At 44.3% G+C, this 15,702-nt stretch overlaps 1 protein-coding gene across 3 annotated transcripts in view; it reads right to left on the reverse strand.

Moving 5' to 3' along the window:
- Window positions 1–15,702, reverse strand: part of CUNH10orf76 (chromosome unknown C10orf76 homolog) — a 210,232-nt gene that overhangs the window by 27,651 nt on the left and 166,879 nt on the right. For all 3 annotated transcript variants that reach the window (XM_023715517.1, XM_023715518.1, XM_004631461.2), the window contains one exon: window positions 4,423–4,501. In XM_023715517.1, the coding sequence (XP_023571285.1) occupies window positions 4,423–4,501 (79 nt within the window). The remainder of the gene's footprint in view (window positions 1–4,422; window positions 4,502–15,702) is intronic.

Below are 15,702 nucleotides of genomic sequence, written 5' to 3' on the forward strand. Positions count from 1 at the left end.
TTCTGCTCCTGGACTAGCTGGGTGGTTCTATCCTCTACACTCTCTACAACAATTGCAGCTGCAGGGTTTCACCCCAGGCCTGTATGCCAGGCCTGAGCTGAGTCTGGAGGGGACAAGGTGGAGTAGGAGGGAGAGGCATTTACCCCCCACACTCACTGGGCCTGGGCTAGGACTGCGTCTGGGGGTTCCCAGAACGTGGCAGAAATTCCTACTCAGCGGGCAGGATGGGAGAGGTGCTGCGGAGTGGTGGAGGGCGTCCCAAGGGGGTGGAAGAGGGTCTCACCCACGCAGGGCCTGGGCTGGGACCAGTAGTAGGTTCCGCTGGCGCAGGGTAGCCGGAAGCTCTCCCACACACTCACCAGGCCTGGGCTAGGACTCTTTATTTGTACATTTGAGATATACATCATGATCACATTCATCATAAGGAATCTGTACCTCTACCTGATATATCTTGATTCTTCCCCCCACTTCAACCCTTCTTCCCCTCCTTATTCACAAAAGCTTTGTTGTTTTGGGGTTTTTTTTGTGTGCAGAACCATGGATTGAACTCATGCCCTTGCACTTGCCAGGCAAGCGCTTATTCTACTGAGCCATCTCCCCAGCCCCAGCTTTGTTTCCATTTTTTCCCCTTCTTTTTTCTTCCCCCCCCTCCACACTTTTTTTTTTCCCTTCCTTTCCCCCTACTTCAGCATATTTTTGAGGGCACTGACTCAGCCAGAAAGCTGTCCTGGAAGCATGTGAATCCCCAAGATTGAGCCTGGAGTCAAGAGCTTCTCTTGTAATACCTTCCGTTCACATTTATTTAGTATACACAAAAAGATCATTAGGCTTTATCACTGAAGCACAGGTTGTGTCGCTCAGTCCTCCACCACCAATGAAAAGGGTGTAGCTCACTGAAGAAGATCATGATGAAGGCCAGCATTTAGAAAGTTTTACAACAGCAATGAACGAAGACTGTGGTCCTTTTAGGGAGGGAACTAGAGATGAACACAACTGGAACCAGAAAGCAGCCCTGGAATGGAGGAAACTGAAGCAGACTGGAAGTTCCCATGGCAGAAACACTTCCATCACCGTGCATCTAAGCCTGCAGTCTGACTCCTCACCTCACCTTTGTAGAACCCTTCGCCCTCGATCACCAGGTCTGCCTTGCACACCAAATGATTCTACTAGGAAGAACGGCTGCTTACTAAGGAGAGGATTAATGTCTAGAACATATAAAGAATTCAAAAACATCAGACCCCACCAATAAGATCCAATCAAAAAGCAAGCATGTGGGCTGGAGAGATGGCTCAGTGGTCTAAAGCACCTACTTAGAACAAGCTTAGCAAAGCACAGGGAATGCGGTTCAATCCCCCAGCACCACATGCCAGCCCGCCCCGCCCCCTGGTGGGCTAAGCTGCACACACACACACACACACACACACACACACAAATAAATAAAATTTATTAAAAAAAAAAAAAGCAGGTACATGAAATGAGTAAGCGCTTCACAGAAGCACAGATGACCAATAAATACACAAAGAAAGGCTCAGCGTCACTGACCATTAAAGAAATGCAAATTAAAACAACACTGACATTCCAGCTTACTCCAGAAAGAACAGCCATCATCAAGAAATCAAATAATAACAAATGGTCATGAGGTTGTGGAGAAAAGGAGCCCATCTTCATTGCTAGTGAGAATGTAAACTACTATAACTACTATAGAAATCAATAAGAAATTTCAAAACTAAAACTAAAAAATTTAAAAAACTAAAAACTCCTTTTGACCCAGCTATTTTCCTTCTAAGCACCTTTCTGAAAGAGTTAAAATACCATATCATAAAACAAAAAGGAAAAAAGTACCATGTCATAGTGATCCATGCATACCTTGTTTATAGCAGAACCACTTATGATAGCTAAATCTTAGAAGTAGTCTGTATGTCCATCAACAGATGAATGAATAAAGAAAATGGGCTTTTTATACATAGTGGAGCACTGCTCTTCCATGAAAAGATAAAATGAGTCACTTGTGGGAAAATGGAGGCACCTGGAGACCACAACATGAAACAAATCAGACACACAATCTAAAATATATTGTATGGCTTCAATTATATGAGAAACCCAAATTATAAATAAAGAGCAAAATAAAAGAATAGAAAATAGGGAGCAGTTCCTCAAATGGGATGGAAGTAAGAGGAAGAGGGAGAAGGAGGGAAGGAAACAGGACAATATAGAGTAAAGCTGTGTTCTGTACACTGCCAACTCCACACAAGGATTACAGACATCATGTAGTACACACGTTTACTAATAAGATAGAGACAGACAGACAGGGCCAGGGAGATGGCTCAGGGAATAAGCATTTCCCTGGCAAGCGCAAGGGCCTGAGTTCAATCCCTGGTTCTGCAAAAAAAAAAAAAAAAAAAGAGACAGACAGGAGTAATTATTCAATAAACTGCTTGTAAGGATAAAACATTAAAAATAATAAAACATTTTTGAAAAGACAGGTAACGAGTACACAAAACCCCCGCATAGGGCTGGGGCTGAGCTTGGTGGCAACATCTGCCTGGCATGTAGACTCCCTAGGTTTGATCCCTACACTGAAGTGGGAGAGGACATCTGTGAGAGGGGGGACTATGCTTAGGAATGTTCACCACGGATCACCACTCCCAACACAGCTCCCTGGAAGACAGCAGCCATTTAGTTCTTTATTGCCTGAGTAGGTAAATCTTTGGAGAGTTGTTCTTCCCTCTCCTGATTGGTACTGTCCCTCTCCACACCAGTCATCCCGCCCCTGGCTTGTGGGCTCTTTTCCAGAGGTACTTTTATCACTTTACTTAACTTTTTTTTTTTTTAACAGTAGCGAAGTTTTACATTTATCAAAGATAAGAAAAGAATCCGGCCCTACAGAAAGAGTCTGAGCCAGTAAAATTAGGAAAATAAGTACATTCTCCAAGATGAGACTGGGCTACTGCAAGAGAACACACTAGCCCACTCCACTTCACTTGGAAAGACACTGTGGGGAGGTGAGGACATGTTACTGCTGATCTTTTCCAGACTGCCTCTTGCACAAGAAGGGGTTTTAATTGTTGCTCTGTGGCTGCTAGTGCTGCAGAAAGCAGCCTAAGCTCTCCTAGCTGCCTGAGGCTGACAGTAAAAATGTATGTTCTTTAAAAAAAAATAAAGACTAATGAGATCTCACTGTGGAGAGAAAGTCACTCCTTCTCTCACTGCATAGAACTCAAGGCCCTGAATTATTCTGCAGAAAGATGACATGGTAAAGCTGAAATGAACTGGTCCGGCAGGACGAGGGAGCAACAGCAAGAAGTATCTCGCAGAGCAGACCAGAACCAAAGAACAAGACTCTGACTGCACTAGGCAGAGAGGGAAGGAGAAATGAAAGCCATTTACAAAGCAGTTTTAAATGTGAGGGTGGATTCACACAGCTGGCCTCACAAAAGAGAACAAATATGTCAAAGGGAACAACTGACAGACTAATACAGCTCTATCCATGTGGCAGAGGAAAGAGCCGCTGGGGGGAATACTGAGAAGTCTGCATGAACAGAGTAGCTTTTCACAGTGCTAGAACACATGGTCACAGCAGAGATGCTGTCTGCCCCTGACAATAAAAAGCTCCGAAAGGGGTTACAATGACGAGCTGGGGGTGGAGGTGGGGGTTGAGCATGTGCGCTTTTCTGACTGGCTTGGAATCTGTGCCCTGGCCCCTCCAACTGGGCAGCAGGGTGGGAAGGAAGGCAAGTATATGAAAAAGATATTTTGTTTTGTGCTTTTAAAACAGGACTCAAGTGTCTCAGAATGAAACATTAGATTCAACCCTGTGCCATGCTGAAGCCCCCCCATCTGTACTTTACATAATGCAAAGCTGAGTGCAGGCGCTTTCAGAAAGGAGAAATCAGGCCAGACCCAAGGAAAATAAACACATGTGTATCTGCATCCCAAGCTAGGCCTTGCCGGAGAAGGACTTACACAGAAACAACTGCTTAAGGCAAAGGGAACTCAATTACTAAGGAAGCTTGTCCCAGTGAGGGCTCATATTTTAATGAGCCAAATAGTTTCAAATTAAGTTGAAACCGGGCTTTTTAAACTGGCATTTTCTTCTACTTCTAAATTTTCATTTCTTACTTTCAAACATCAAAATGACTCTCTGACCAAGAATTTAAGGAGTAATGCCTTCTCACCCATGGAACCATATTTACCACATTCTCACCTATAGCTCCTCTGTATAACTGAACCCACCTCTCCGAGGCACAAATAAGAAGGTACAGCTCTAAAGTGCTATCAAGCACCCTGGACCACAGCTTCTCAGTGCCTGACACGTGCCACTCCTGCCAGAAGCTCAGTAACAGACTGTCCTGCCACTTGAGAGAAGGTAACTGTTTGATCCTAGCCACCAACCAAGTCACTGTGGGGAGGACAATGGCTTACCTGCTCCTCTGACAGTTGGGATATGTGATTCACAGCAGCGTAGGATTCAATTTTGGGATTAAAGTGGTTGATGATGGCTCTGAAACAAAGAATTAACATTAATATAGTACCAGATGGAAGAAGACGATAACCCAGTAAAAATAAGGCTCAAGTACACTCTTGTTTAGAGTACCAGATAATGGGAGTGACGGAGGGTGAAGGTACAAATGGGATGAGCTGGTAAGTATGGAAGGGTTGTTTTTTAGACAGGGAATACAATCATGGGCTGGAGATGTAGCAGAGCTCTTGCCTAGCTGATGCAAGACCCTGAGTTTAATCCCAGCAAGCAGCATGAGAGAGAGGACGAGGGAGAGTGTCCAGTGCCTCTGCTGTGCAAATGAACTAAGCAGAAAAACCCCAAAGCGAAACAGCCACGAAACCCACGGAACCCAGGCCGTCCTTCAGACGCGCAGCAGGACCCAGGGGGCTGTCCACTGGGGGCAGGGCGCTTCAGCCAGAAGACAAGCAGTGTTCGCTCTGGCAGAAGAAAGGCCTGTTGGGTAGAGCTGGGTCATGCGTAGGCTGGACAGTCTCTAAAGAAGCTGAGGCTCATCAAAGCCCAGCACCAGTCTTCACACTTGGTAGCACACAGCTTCAAACAAAAATTTTAACTTTTAACCACAATTTAAAATTTTAGCCACTCAAATCTATGAATATTATTTTCAAATACTTCCTCTCCATCACCCACTCATATGCAAGATCATCAAGTTTTATCAAATCTACCTTCCCCAAATCTCAGAAATTGATAAGCTTCTCTGAAATCATGCCTTGATAAATATTCTTGTCATTTCTTACCTAATGTAGCAGGAAGAAACACAGGTTTTAGATCAAGGATTGGTGTAAATCCATATTGACATAAATAAATAAATAAATAAATAAATAAATAAATGAGGAAAAGAGACCAACCTTTCTTACATAATAATTTCAAGTAATATGTATAGACACTCCCTCCCACAGGAGGTGGAGTTTAATTTCCACACTCACTAAGGATGGTCTATATTTAGAGTAGCAAAAGGCAAAAACAGTAATTTTATAGTAAAAAACCCTGACAAATTAGTATTTAAGGCATTGACTAAGTGCTGAAGATTAACATCACTAATGGTGTGTTTTTCTTTTTGTTTTTAGTTAAAAAGGCTAAAAGCTTTATTTAGTTTTTAGGGAAATACAAGATGCATGTAAACATAAACCAAATATAAAACAAAACAACCCAAATCTTACTGTCTAGAAGCATGCCAAAAACAGAGCATTTCTGCAGACCATAAAGTCCCGTCGAAGCGATAAAGGAAACCTGGAAGTGGCAGGCCAGAGGCTGGCTCTCTTCCCATGATACTGCATGTTTTGTGAGAAAAGCCCACCATTAAAAATACCAGAAACAGGAGATTAGCACACCACTGAACCTGGGAGTGTTTAGCGCTCACAATGACTGCAGCACCGTAATGTCCATCTCTCCAGTTTCTCTGCGGAGGAGGAGAGGCAAAGCCTGGAAGCCTGGGCCCCACAGAGCCCACCCGGCGCTGGGCAGGGCTGTGGGACGCCACGAGGAATCTCCTGCAGCTCTGACGCCTCAGCGACATCCATCAGTGCATGTCCAGCCATGCGGCCCACAGGGATGGGCACACACACCCGTTCTGCTCCCAAGCTGCCTTCTGCAAACCTCTCAGTAACAGCAGGGACGCCCACTCCCCAAACTGTATCCTGGACGTCAAGGAAGCTTATTGCAGAGAACAAGCTGAAAATTCAAGAATGGTGCCATTTGCCCTCCTGTAACTCCCTCAGAGCAGTGTGCTTCAGTTAGAAGCCACTAGAACAATGGAAGGGCCCGTGGATGGGCGAATGGAGCCGGCGCAGGTACAGGGAGACTCAGGAGCACCGGCCAAGAGCAGAGGAGGGGGCTGTGCTCCCCCAGAGGGACTTGCAGACCCCATGCTTCATTTGGCGTGCAGGGGGCCCTACTGCATGGACCCCAGGCACTCACTCCTACTGCTTCACCCCACTTGAGGCCAGCTCTGCACAGGACAAAGGCAGTGGACAAAATCGGCTGAGAACGGGAAGGTGTAAGTGCATCTACTGGAAACGGCCTGAGCTCAGAGACTTGTCTGCGGCCTGCAGCCCCTTCTCCACGACGGAAATCAGCGCCACTCGCAAGGCGTCAGTGTGTGCCAGTGAGCAGCAGGTTTCTCTGGCCGGCTGCTTCTGTGGCCAAATTTGGAGGATTTTCTAAACTTCAGCTCTGGCTGGATCCTTGGATGTCGAATCATGAAATTCCCTGCCTACCTGTTCTCTTCTTTCTCAAACACTCAGCATCAACTTCTTTCCAATCAATAAAGACAAAAGAAACCTCCAAACTCTCTCCCTTCCCATACCTTTCCTTTCTTCTGGAAGCCTCCTCCCCAGTGAAGGGATGCAAGCCCAGCCACCCCATACACTCACAGGCTCAGTCTTGCCGACGTACCTCTCACTTGTCTCCAACATGCTCAACTCAGCCGTCTGCTCTAAAACAGTTTAGTCCCGAGGGCCAGGCCACTGGCCAGGATGGAACCGGGAGCAGGGTAGGAACCTTCAGCACTGGGATCCCACACTGCAAGGCCACTGAGTTCTAGGACTGATGGGTCGGGATGCAGATTGTCCAGGTCAAGTGCAAACAGGAGATGGAGAGAGACAGCACAGGGGAAGAGGGAGCACATGCAGACCCCAGCCTCGCAGGCAGCCTGGGATCAAGGTGGGGGTACCTATGTGCACAGGACAAAGCAGGAGGAAAATGAAACACGCACAGTGGGCTGTGCGTCTAAGGCTGTCAGGTCATTGACCCTGCCTCTGATCAAAGAGCTTGGGAACCACACTCGAGACTGTCCCCGACAGGGATGAGACAGTCTCAGTGAGACCGGGAGCCCCTCCACACTGCTCTAAGTGTCCAGGCAGGCCCTAGAGGTGCTGCTGTGTGCATGTGCAAGTCTGCCAAATGTCCCCCGGGCTGGTTCTCACCGCCCAGCCTGACCCTTCTCAGAAACAGGAACCCAGGGCCCAGCTGCTCCCGTACCTTTGGAGCCTCTCAGCTGGACAACATGCAGGATGAGGGGTGGGAGGCAGCCTGCCAGGTGACGCATCTGCAGGCAGGTGACCTAATTCAAGACCTCAGCACTTCCTTGTCCAGCAGCAGTCTCCCTACCATATCTTTATTTGGAGCCCAGGACGACGGCTTAGGCTGCTTCTGCTAGATCTGTTAATGCTAGTGTGAAGTTTCCAATGAACTAAATAAAAATAATAATCATAAAAAGACACATTGTACTCTCCAGCCAGAGCTGTGTATATGGATGACACACACATACACACACTTGCTGCAGGAAGCTATGAGTCCCTTGGGTCCTGCCCAATGCCAAGGACTTGTTCAATGGAGAAAGCCTGCCCAGTATTTTTTCCTGTAACCCCATTATTTAGTTCAAGTGGGAAATTACCAGCACTCACTCTCTTTCACACACACACACTCACACAGACACTTAACACAGCCCTCAGAAAAGTGAGGGAATCTTCGGTGATGTGGACAGTTCTCTTTCCAGACAGCTTTGCATGGAGATTCTCAGACTGGATTTGTGGATCACTCCCCCAAGGACAGGAAGCCACCTACATGGGCCCAGTCCCACCTGGGCACAAAAATCCATCTCTGTGCTGAAAATCAACACAGGGTTGGGGCAGCAAGCACACAGTACAGAGGTGGAGAGGACAAGCTAGCAAAGACACACCTGCTGCCCACAGGGGCAGGGTTCTAGTGCCTGGACCACAGACTTCCCATCCTGTGGCTTCCTCCACCAGCACAGAGCAAGAGGAAGCCAGCTTGGTACCTGCTGTGGGGGTCCTTATGTGCAGAGATGAAAACAGATCCCTTGGCATCTCCTTGGAGAACTCTCGCAGACTATGGGCGGGGTGGGGTTGGGGGTGCAGGAGGGCAGGACTCGCTCCTCAGCAGAGCTCACAGAGATGAACAGCTTAGGCTCAGCCCCAGGTCTGAGGGATTTGGACCTCCCTGGTGTGTACCCAGGTGTACAGGGCTTAGGGCACCCTCGCCCTCCAAATGGGTTTGGTTATATCCAGGGCTCTGGCCCATAAACTGAACTGATGTTCCACAGTTTTAGAAAGATTCAAACATACGTTCAAAGGGTCAGAGTGCAAGCATCAGGAGCCTGGGGCGACAGGCTGCTGGGAACTTTTCAGGTCTCTCAGAGCAGCTGGTTACATTACCAGTTATGTCACATGAATACCCTGTAACCGCTGGTATGTTGTATCACAAGATGGTAATCTCCTTCTTGTTTTCTTCAAAAATCTATAACCCTAACCTAAGCATCTGACATAGAAATTATACAAATGAAAACTGGGGACATTTATAGGTTATCTGTACTCCTTTTTTTTAAATTAATTAATTAATTAATTTATTTGTGTGTGTGTGTGTGTGTGTGTGTGTGTGTGTGTGTGTGTGGCCAGCTCAGCCCACCAGGGGGCGGGGCTGGCATGTGGTGCTGGGGGATTGAACCGTGGTCCCTGTGCTCTGCTAAGCTTGTTCTAAGTAGGTGCTTTAGACCACTGAGCCATCTCACCAGCCCATCAGTACTCCTTAAAAATGGAAAGGTCAAGGATAAGACTGGAGAATAGTGGGGAGATTGCAACTAAATACAGGGATATCCTGGATTAGATCCGCAAACAGAAAGTATATTAATGGATAAAGTGGCAAAATCTAAATAAAACATGGAATTTTACTTAAATAGTGCTGTACAATGCTGGTTTCTAATTTTGCTTTGTTTTGTTTTTGTGAGAGGTCTTGCTTTGTAGTGCAGGCTGACCTTGAACTCACTATGTAGCTCAGGCTGGCCTCAAATTCTTGGTGATCCTTCTGCCTCAGCCTTCCAAGTGCTGGGAATACAGGTGTGCACCGTGTGCACCACCCTGCCTGGATGATCCCAGTTTCTTTGTATTGATAAAGTACTATACTAATGTAAAATGAGCAAAAGTAGGCTCAGGGTACACAAGAACTTTGTATATTAGCTGCACTTTTTCTGTAAATCTAAAATTATTCCAAGTTTATTAGAACATATGTGTACATGAGATGACCAACCAGGAAAAATGCTTTTTTATCCCCTTCTGTATTTAGGACAGGGTTTACAGGGTCTCACTACGTAGATCGGACTCGTAGTAACTCTCCTGTTTTCAGCCTCCCAAGTGTTGGGATTACAGGCATGTGCCACCATGCCCAGTCTCAATCGCCACCTCAGCACACCCCATGGGTGGGGCCGGCACAGCATGCTGGGGATTGAACCCTGGAAGTTGCACTCTGCCTAAGCAGGCGCTTTAGTCTGCTGAGCTATCAGGCTGACCTGAAAAATGCTTTTAATATTGCTTATTAATAGCAAAGAATGATAAAGCCATTCTCATTAATAAAAATATTAAAACTGTAAGCCAAAAACTAGCCAGGCATGGTGGTGCATGCCTGTAAGCCCAGCATTCAGGAGGCAAAGGCAGGAGCATTGCTGTGAGTTTGAGGGCAGATGAGCTACAAAGTGAGTGCAAGGCCAAGCAGAGCTGCACAGTGAAACCCTGTCTCAAAAAGACAGGAAAAAAGTGGTTTGGAACACAATTGTTATTTGGAATGATTTTTGGTAAGCTGTATACTCACCAGAAGAAAAAGAGGAAAGAGCAATACTAACGTGTCACATACTACCTGGGAATATAGTAAATGATTGCCCAAAGAGCATCTAAACCTTAAAGGACTCTTGCATTATTTATACAATAGATACAATATTTATGTAATAGGATGCATTGTAATAGGAACCTGGTAAAGCAGCATCAAACACCTAATCTGGCACACAGCTACTTCAGAAATATTCAAGGAATGAATAAATCAAATAAGACAGAAACAAGTCAGTAGCAAGAGGAGAATTCTGGGCTGGGGAGATGGCTCAGTAGAATAAGCGCTTGCCTATTAAGTGCAAGGGCCTGAGTTCAATCCCCCGTTCCACCAAAAAAAAAAAAAAAAAAAAAAAGAGAGAGAGACGGAGAGAATTCTGCTTATATTCTTAGAGACTGCCAAGAAGGACAGACATAACACTTGTAGGTTAAGGTTTAGGTTTGGTCTAAATTCAAAGTGGAAGAGAATTTCACAATCTAGCAAAGTCAAACATGTTTTCACCCAGGGCATGAGGTTTGAGTATATTGGCAGGTGTAGCCATAGTCCAGAAGCAAGTGAGCCTGACATTTCAGGAGGAAAAACTAGATTAATTTGGACTATTTTCAAGGTTTTTTTTTTTTTTTTTCTTTTTGAGAACAAGGTCTCACTATGCCATTCAGGATGGCCTTTATCTCACTTTGTAGCCCAGGCTGGTCTTGAACTCACAACTGATCTTCCAATCCCAGCCTCTCCAGTGCTGGGATTGCAGGTGTAAACCACCATGCCCAGCAATCTTATATCCAGAATATGTAAAGAATTCAGAATATTCAACAATAAAAAGGCAAGTAATCCAATTTTTATAAGAGCCATTTTTTTTTTCATTTATGCATTTGGTACAGGGTCTCACCTCGAAGCTTGGACTCTTAGTGATCCTCCTATTTAAAGCTTTCCCAGAGCTGGGATTACAGGCATGCGCCATCATTCCTGGACTCATTTGCCAGCTCAGTACACCCTGGGGACGAGGCAGGTGCGGCACATGGGACCAGGGATCAAACCCTGGTCCCTGTGCTTGCCAAAACAGGCACTTAGTATGCTGAGCTATTTCACTGGCCCAAGAGCAAAGTATTTTAATAACTATGAAAAGATGCTTAGCTGGATGTGGTGGGGCCCTTGCCTGTACACCAGCACTTGAGAGGCTGAGCAAGAGGATTGCCATGAGTTTGAGGTCAACAAGGACTACACAAGGAATTTAAGGCCAGCCTGAGGTACAAAGCAAGAGCCTGTCTCAAAACACCAAAACAAACAAATAAATAAATATCCTTGACATCATTAGCCAGCAGAGAACTGCAAATCACAACCATGAGACCATCATTTTATATGATAGGATAATGACAATCAAAAAAATACCAGTGGTGTTGGCAAAAACGTAGAGAAACCAGAACATGATTGCATTCTGCAGTTGGACTATAAATACTACAGCTTCTTTGGAAAGTGGCAGAACTTGGGACTTGGCAGTTTCACAAATGTTGCATGCAGTTATCATCTGACCCAGGAAGTCTACTCCTAGGAATACACGTCCACACAAAAACTTGGACACAAATGTTCAGAGCAAGAGCTACAAATGTGAAAACAACCTAAATGTTCATTAACTGAGGAAAGGATCAACAAAGTACGGTACACTAGTCCCTTGCTATTTTGCAGCTCAACTTTTGTAGGCTCACTGTCTTACAGGTTTTCAAAAAATATTACTCTAATGTATTTACTACAGATTTTTTGCTATATTGAGGGATTTTGCAGTACTGTATGATATACATATGTTGTTAAAATTACATAGGTTTACTAGTTTAGAAAATGGTTAAGAACAGTAGAAGTGTTTTTAAAAGTTTGAGAAAGGTTTATAAGAGTATGGGAAGAATTTACAAAGCCTTAAAATATATATAAATACTAAAATATAACGTTGCTACTTTGCTGATTTTCACTTATCATGGGGGCATCTGGAACGAAACCTCTGTGATAAGTGAGGGACCAGTGTACAGCTATATAGATACACTAGTCAGACTTAACAAAGAACAAAACCCAAAACATGCTATAACATGGATAAACCCTAAAACCAGTGAAAGAAGCCAGATACAAATGCGTATTACATGATTCCACTTAGAAGAATGGTCTGCAATAAACAAATTTTAGAGAAGAAAGTAGAGTTAGAGGTTGCTTAGGAATACGAGGGAAGGGCCGGGGAAGTGGCTCAGTAGAATAAGTGCTTCCCTGGCAAGTGAAGGGCCTGAGTTCAATCCCCGGTTCTGCAAAAAAAAAAAAAAAAAAGAATAAGAGGAAAGTGAAAGAAGGTATTGGCTGGCTGGCTGGCTGGCTGGCTGGCTGTCTTTCTTTCTTTCTTTCTTTCTTTCTTTCTTTCTTTCTTTCTTTCTTTCTTTTTTGGTGGAACCAGGGATTGAACTCAGGCCCTTGCCCTTGCCAGGGAAGTGCTTATTCCACTGAGCCATCTCCTGGGCCCCTAGGCTTTCTTTCAGGGAGCAAAATTATCTAAAATTAGATATGACAATGGTTGTACAACTTTACGATTATACTAAAAAAAAATGACTTGTACAATTTAAATAGGTATGCTGTACTATGTGTGAATGACTAAGTCTCCACGACTCTACCGAGGCTTCTCTGCTCAGCCAGCTCCACGAAGAATCCATAGATCCCACAGTGGTCAGTCACCAGGAGAAGCTTTCTAGGGGGAGGAGGGGGTATTGGGGATTGAACCAGGGTCTCTGCACTGAGATGCAGGCCTAGTCCTATTCAATTTTTTAAAAATTAACTTTTTTTTTTTAAGGAACAGAATATATTTATTGGGGGAAAAAAAGCTTCTGTCCAAGAGAAGGACAGGAGGTGACCCAAGGGGGTTGCCCCTAAAACTTAAACTTTGAGACAGGGTTTCTCCTATTTGCTAAATTATCCAGGCTGAACCTGAACTTGCCTTCGCCTCCCAGAGAGCTGGCAGTACAGGTGTGTGCTACTTCGCCCAGGTTCCAAGAGAATTTTGCTAAGCTTGCACGTATGCTGGTAACATGGGTGTCAAGAGCTCACTGGGCCACTATTTTGTAAATTATAGTAGAGTTTTAGAAGCTTTTAGCAAGAGACCTCTGTGGTATATTACCACAAAAGTTAGTAGAAATTGGTAGTAGAAGACTAGCACCAGATGGCTCATGGGCGGGAAAAACAACGCTCCCTCCTAGTAATATGCATGACGTTGCTAGACTAAAAGTCCAACATCACACTTTTGTATGTTTGTTTTTTCTCAGAGGGTCTTACTAGGTAGTGAGTTAGTCATCAGTTATTCTCTCACTGACTATCTTTGAATTTATTATGTAGTCCAGACTAGCCTTAAACTCACAGTGATCCTCTTGTTCAGCTTTCAAAATGCTGGGATTACATGCAAGTGCCACCATGTCCAGCCCAGAAGTCCAGTATTTGGCAAAGAATATCAACTTTTGGCCATACAGGTCACTGCCAACAAAAAATAGAAAGTATGTGTGTGGGGGGGTAAGAGTTGGTGAGGTATAGGTAAGAAGAAGGGTTTTTATTATTTTCAATCATTTAAACTTTTTTTTTTTTTTTTGAAATGGGGATCTCCCTATAGGTCAGTCTCACACTCCTGGGTGCAAGCAAACCTACAGCCTCAGCAGCCTAACGAAGCTAACCTATAGGCAAAAGCCACCACAAAACCAGCTCCTCTGACTTTTTCCCCTAAGTAGTGGGAGGAACTGCCAATACCTTTCAAAAAGTCAGCCACTCAGAATTATGAGTCAAAATGCTTCACTGTAAGGCTCCAGGAAAGGGAAAGGATGCTGAAGGTAGATGTTAGCAGGAGAAGGGAACACAATTTCTAACCAAATTCCCAGTTTTCTTGAATTGTAACTAAAAGCTCCATGAGACAGGGACCACTTATTTTGATACTAATAAATTCTTGGGCCTTTAGCAAAATTCTAGGCACATTGAGAGGTTCAATTATTAAATCAAATGATAAAAGTCTAAGAAAGTTTCTGTCTAGTCTCACAAGCAAGTTTTGACTTCAGGAGATCTATGATCATCAGTCATTCTCTCAGAGATGTAAACAACAATAAGAAACATTTTATCCTCATTCCATGAGATGAAACAGTTCAGATATGAACAGATATCCCCCAAAGAAGGAAAATAGTCGTCACTAAAAAGAGTAAAGCTTTTTGTTCTTTTATTTTATTTTTAATTTTATTTATTTGTGTGTGTGTGTGTGTGTGTGTGTGTGTGTGGCCTGCTCAGCCCACCAGGGGGCGGGCTGGCTGGCATGTGGTGCTGGGGGATTGAACCGTGGTCTCTGTGCTTTGCTAAGCTTGTTCTAAGTAGGTGCTTTAGACCACTGAGCCATCTCACCAGCCCCTGTTCTTTTATTTTATATCAGGAGGCTAAAGCAAGCTTTCTGGTCCTTCTTACTGAAGTAATCTAATGTCTTCTAAAAGCAAGCCTAGGTTTTTGTTTGTGAATATCTTATACACTGGGCCTCCTGTTACTGATTCACAGGTCCGAAAGGGAAAGGAAAAAGTGCAATAGATAATGTCATAGTGAAGGGAAAATGCTAAAACCAGCTGCAGTGAAGTACAGGCCCACAGCATCTTTAAGGCAAGAATCTGGCGACTACCCTCCAAAGTTACTGCCAGCTCCTGACTGCTAAAGACAAGGCTCACTTCCACAGACTGAAGCAAGACAGACTGGAAGTGGGGCAGCAAGGTTGAGAAGCAAAATGGGGAGACTTCTTAGTTCATTTTATTTGTGCACAGATTTTTGTTTAATTAATTAACTTTAGTGGTACATCTTAGGTATATATAATGATCACACTCATTATAGGGACTTGGTTCCTTTTTAATTTATTCTGACTCCTGAATCTGCCTGGCAGCTCTTTTTGCCCAAGTGCTGGGCACCAATAGATAGCTGAAACTCACAATCAATGTCCAACTTAACCAAGGTGTTCATAGGAGTGCTGCCTTTAAAAATGCAGGCAAAGGCTGGGCTTGGTGACGCACACCTGTAATCCCAGCACTTGTGAGGCTGACGCAGGAGGATCATTGCAAATTCAAGACGAGCTTGGGCTACAAAGTGAGCTCAAGGCCAGTCTCAATTGCATAGTGAGACTCTGCCTCAAAAAGGCCAAAAGATATTTTAAAATAAAATGAAATGCAGGCAATGAAAAGTGGAGATTCTTCCTCAAATCCAAAATGAACCTAAAACAAATCTCCCAAAGATGCAAATTCCTACAATCTCAGCTCACTGACAGAGTATTTAAATGTCTTTCATGAAACAATAAATGCATAACAGTTTAATGCAAAAGCCCAAAACATGGTTATTATTTCATTTCTGACATATTAGAGGAAGTAGGCTGTTCTAACAGCTGTTATGTAAGTCTTCAAGCAGAAAAGGAAAAAGGCAAAGGTTGTTTAGGAGAAACGGTCTCATTTCAGGGAAGGAAGACACATAACTAGTATACTCATCATGGTCTACACTAACAAGATTCTTAATGGTTTCATCCTACAATTATTCATATCAGACTACCAAAC

This window comes from Octodon degus, unplaced genomic scaffold (assembly GCF_000260255.1).
Source record: "Octodon degus isolate 3935 unplaced genomic scaffold, OctDeg1.0 scaffold00042, whole genome shotgun sequence".
Classification (NCBI taxonomy): domain Eukaryota; kingdom Metazoa; phylum Chordata; class Mammalia; order Rodentia; family Octodontidae; genus Octodon; species Octodon degus.